At 43.1% G+C, this 4196-nt stretch overlaps 1 protein-coding gene across 1 annotated transcript; it reads right to left on the bottom strand.

Moving 5' to 3' along the window:
- Positions 1–6: 6 nt before the first annotated feature.
- On the bottom strand, positions 7–3868 carry LOC108510594 (pentatricopeptide repeat domain-containing protein 3, mitochondrial-like). The gene is made up of 6 exons (XM_017840262.1): positions 3738–3868; positions 3554–3644; positions 2800–2885; positions 1973–2121; positions 1079–1120; positions 7–201 (listed from the first exon to the last, which is right to left on the bottom strand). Exons 1-6 carry the CDS (start codon positions 3789–3791, stop codon positions 39–41), a joined length of 585 nt encoding a protein of 194 aa, XP_017695751.1. The 5' UTR covers positions 3792–3868; the 3' UTR covers positions 7–38.
- Between the last annotated feature and the right edge of the window lie 328 nt (positions 3869–4196).

Here is a 4196-nt window from a genome sequence, read left to right as displayed (position 1 = left end):
TACTGCACCCCTTCAGCAGTAACATGAAGTGCTCCAACTTACTTCTGTGCTTCAGAGAGTTCAAACTCCTCCTCTGTTCTGCTTTTGAGCCTTTGGGACGAAGGCAGGCCGAGGGAAGCCGCCAGCTTTACCAGCTTAATGGCCTCATCTGGGCAATTGGTTTGTTTAGCACAGCTCAGGAACTCATCCATCACCTTGTCACTGCAAAAGCAAAGGCACAAGTGACTGTTCATGTGAGGTGGCCATTAATTTACAGCCTGTGCTTTAGACAGGAGAGGAGGTGACATTTTCAGATCACTCAACCAGCCCAATACTGCTCCTGCCTGGAATTTCACCTCAGCCTTCACCCTGTACCAATGTGGTGAGTTTGGGAACTCCTGTCCTAGCAGAACAGGGCAGGCACTGAGTGACACCAGGTGTTTGGCCCTTGGTACCAGACACGCTTGTGGTGTTCACTTGGGCAAGCTCCAATTTTATACTTTTATGTTAAAAAACCCACCCATACAAAGCACATTACTATTCCTTAGAAATTATGTTCTACTTCAAACAGATTTCCCCCCCCTCAAAATCTTGAGACAAGCAAACTGTTGTAGCCTAACAGGAAATCACCTAAGATTTAGGATTTGACTTGATAAACTTGTCTTCAGGAACCCAGGCACCTCTGAAACACCTGTGCTTGGTTAAGAGCACAGTGGATTTTTTTTTGAGCACATGGGAAACCAGATGTTCTCAAGAGTCCTGCTCAGACTGATCTGTTCTGCTGAGTTCATCAGCTCTCCATGGCCCAGAGCTTCATTCTCTGACATCTCCATGGCCAACCACTTGACCCCCTCCCACTTTACTTTTCAACATGTTTTGAGACAGAAAGGTCTTGGAATATATCTGCCATGCTCACAGAGACAGACACAAAACATGTTTTGGAAGCAAATGGACCACTATTGTCAGTTATTACTGGGAGCTGGACTACCTGACCTTTAAAGGTCCCTTCCAACCCAAACTGTTCCATGATTCTCTAACAGAAATGCAGGATCTCAGCCAAATGGGACACTCAGTACCTGAAGAACCCAAAGGTACTTACGTGGGAATCCTATTGGCTTGCTGGAAATGCTCCATCATGTTCCTATTCAAAAGAAAATTAAATAATAATTAAAAAAACCCACATAACACAGGAACAGACAGGTATTAAATCTCTTGGATGAGCCTCCATTTAAACACAAGTAAGCTTACATTCATGAAATATTCCCCACAGATCTGAAAGGAGCCCATGCCATATTCTTGCAGGTGCAATCTGTACCAGCTAACTTCACTGATTATTTTAACACAGAATATCTAAAACTAGTGCAGAATACATAGAAAATGTAGCTTTTAAAGGAAACTTTAAAATATTACATATTTTTAGAAGGGTACTTGCCACTTCTTTGTTTTAAATGAATAAGTGCAAAGGGAACATCTGTATTTAACAAAAACAGCTCAAACCTTAAATTGGAGGCTGGGTATTTTTACCTCCATTCCAAGTTCAGAGCATGTAGGACAGTAAATTCTAGGTACTGGAGAGCTGTAAAAAACAGTCTCTTTAGAGTTTAATTAGGGTTAATTCTAATTTAACTAATTAATCACTTTAGCAGTTTGAAATCCAGACAGTTCTAAAAAATCAGAGAATGGGAAGCTGTGGGCAATCAGCAGCACTCAGGGAGGTGATAATCAAACCCCACCTTGCCATAAGCAGCTGTATGAAGCTCTACACCAGCTACTACATTAACTTCTAAACCATTTCTGAGAGAGACAACTGTAACCTGGTGCCAAGAATGAACAATACCATTAAAAAAAAACCCATCACATTCCCAGCAGGATTTATGCCCTCCCTTTGCCTGCACTAGCATTCCAAGGCAATCAGTCTGTAGCTTTTCATTTTTGTGATCAAGCCTTGAGTCACAGTGTCAGCAGGCCAAGAGCTCACACAGCCCACACCTACCAAGCATCCTGGGTCCTCCCAGCCCTGGAGAACAGCACCACCACATTGCCCAGAGCGCTGCCTGTCCATTCCAACGGGAGCTGCTCCCTCCCAGCAGGCTCATGGGCAGCTTTGATGTCTTCAGCACACTTGGCAAACACCAGCTGAATCTGGGGAAATATTGTGCTGTTAATCCCAAAACCTCTAGAATTAATGTAACCATTTCAGTGCAACTTCTCCTACAGGTTTGCTCCGTATGTGATTTAAATTTGGGAATTAGCAGCAGTGAGAACAATCTTCCACTTCTGTCAGGGCAACTGTCCCCACTAGGCAAGATCCAAGGTGGCTTTGCAGGGACAGCTGATACTTAGAGGATCCTGCAGTACACATCTGCCTACCTTTAACACTCTGAAGCTTGAGAAGCTAGTTACTGCAATGAAATCCTTGGCAAAAATCCCTGAATTCTGCCAAGTGCTTCCCCGAAGATTTGGCTGGCTGGGCTGGATTACTTTCCAAACCTTGTTAAGGAAGTGATCCTCCTCTGTGTTAATTTGAGGTTTCTCTATAGGTAGAGTTAAATTTCTTCACAGTAGCTTCTATGGGGCTGTGTTTTGGATTTGGGATGAAAAGTATGTTGGTAACACAGGGTTATTACACTTGAGCTTTCCAGTAGCTCGGCTTTTCTGAGGATGGTTGAACACCTCCCTGCAGTGGGAAGTGGGGAATGAGCTCCTTGAGTTTTTGTACTTTTACAGTCCCAGTTCCTTCCACCATCCATCCCACTGGAGAGGAGTGAGCTGTGTGGTGCTCAGCTGTTCACAGGGGTTAAACCACATCAGCTTCCTTACCTCATCTGGGTGCTGGTCCCTGCTCATCAAAGACAAGAACTCTTCCAACAGCTCTTGTTTCCTGGTAAACCCCAACTGTTTCACATCTGTTTAGAGAAAGGCAGTAGTTGGTAGGATTAAGATTTGACCTGATCTGCAGAGGGTCCAGGTGATTAGATACCACAGGCCAAGGGTTGCTATATAATTTTGTCCTTTACTACCTGTAAAATTTCACTGCACTGATTTTGCTTATAGAAATCCTGTGCTGTTCTGATTACAGATTCTGTGCTATGTTAATCAAAAAATCCCGTTAAGAAAATAAAGCTTTAATTGTAACTACAAATTAGTGCTGTCATCATTCCGCCAAGGATCCCTAAAAGAACCATCTGTCCCCTCAGTGTTGGTGACAGTTGGATATTTTCTGTGAGCTAAACCTGTATCTGCTTTATTGTCTCCTCTTTTTAAGGGGCAAAAACCAGGAAAATAATTTAGACAAGATAAAACCTGGGCTGCTGGTTGAAGTACTACTCTCTGTAAGCACTCAGTTTCCCAGGACACTGACACTGCACTGACACAGCCATGATCTCTGGGACAGTCTGTGCTATTGGTTCTGCCTTTAATACAACAGCCTCACCACTGCACTAAGGAATAACATCCCTCATTCCAGTGCACCTTATCATGGCTACTCTGAGCAATGGGAAGTTCCCAAACCCACTCCCACTTTGCACTGCTCCTGACATTTGTCAAACAAACTGTCCATGTGGCCATCACTAACCTTCCCAGACTGAAGGGATCAATTCCAGCTGGTTGGCTGCATCCAGTGCTTGAAGGAGGTCCAATATATTTTTAGGAGTTGGATAGAAGAGCTGATGAAGGAAGAGAATAGTTTCAGTCACCTGTAACTGCTCCATTTCTCCAGACTAAAGCTCTGAAGCTCATTCAGCCCAGCACACACTTACCGAAGGTGACATTTCCTTGTACCACTTCAACACAACCTCAATTTGTTCCATCATGCACAACAAAGAAAAGAACTTTGACCTAGAGGAGAGACAGAATGTCCTAATTCAGTAATGGTTAGACAAACACCAACAAATGATGGTGTGCTGATCAGACTTGTATTGTAGACCAGGGAAGTTTCACTGTGTGATTTCAACACTCCACACAATCAGAAAAGCAGCAGTGATTTTAATGAGAGGACTTAATGCTGACACTATATAACTGGCAGAACTAATCAGAAGTTAGACTACTTCATTTTAAGATCTTAAAAAAAAAAAAGCCATCTCCCTGCCTGATGCCAGGTTTGAGTTATGTGAGTCTGTCTCAAATACAACCTCTGGTTAAGAAACACTTTAAAAAATGAACTAAATTAACCTTGTTACTTGTCAAGTTCACAACACAAGCCTGGGTCCTTGATCCAC

This window comes from Lepidothrix coronata, unplaced genomic scaffold (genome assembly GCF_001604755.1).
Source record: "Lepidothrix coronata isolate B3197 unplaced genomic scaffold, Lepidothrix_coronata-1.0 Scaffold1494, whole genome shotgun sequence".
Taxonomy (NCBI): domain Eukaryota; kingdom Metazoa; phylum Chordata; class Aves; order Passeriformes; family Pipridae; genus Lepidothrix; species Lepidothrix coronata.
The sequence above is the reverse complement of the archived record's forward strand: the minus strand, read 5'-3'. Positions and strand labels throughout refer to the sequence as shown.

What these genes read in the sequence shown, in the direction of transcription:
- LOC108510594 (XM_017840262.1), bottom strand. Translation starts at nt 3,791, where the DNA reads ATGATGGAACAAATTGAGGTTGTGTTGAAGTGGTACAAGGAAATGTCA. An exon ending in GATCCCTTCAGTCTGGGAAG is followed by an intron (nt 2,886 to 3,553) that starts GTTAGTGATGGC and finishes TTCTCTAAACAG; the next exon opens with ATGTGAAACAGTTGGGGTTT. An exon ending in GGGAGGACCCAGGATGCTTG is followed by an intron (nt 1,121 to 1,972) that starts GTAGGTGTGGGC and finishes TCTTTTGAATAG; the next exon opens with GAACATGATGGAGCATTTCC.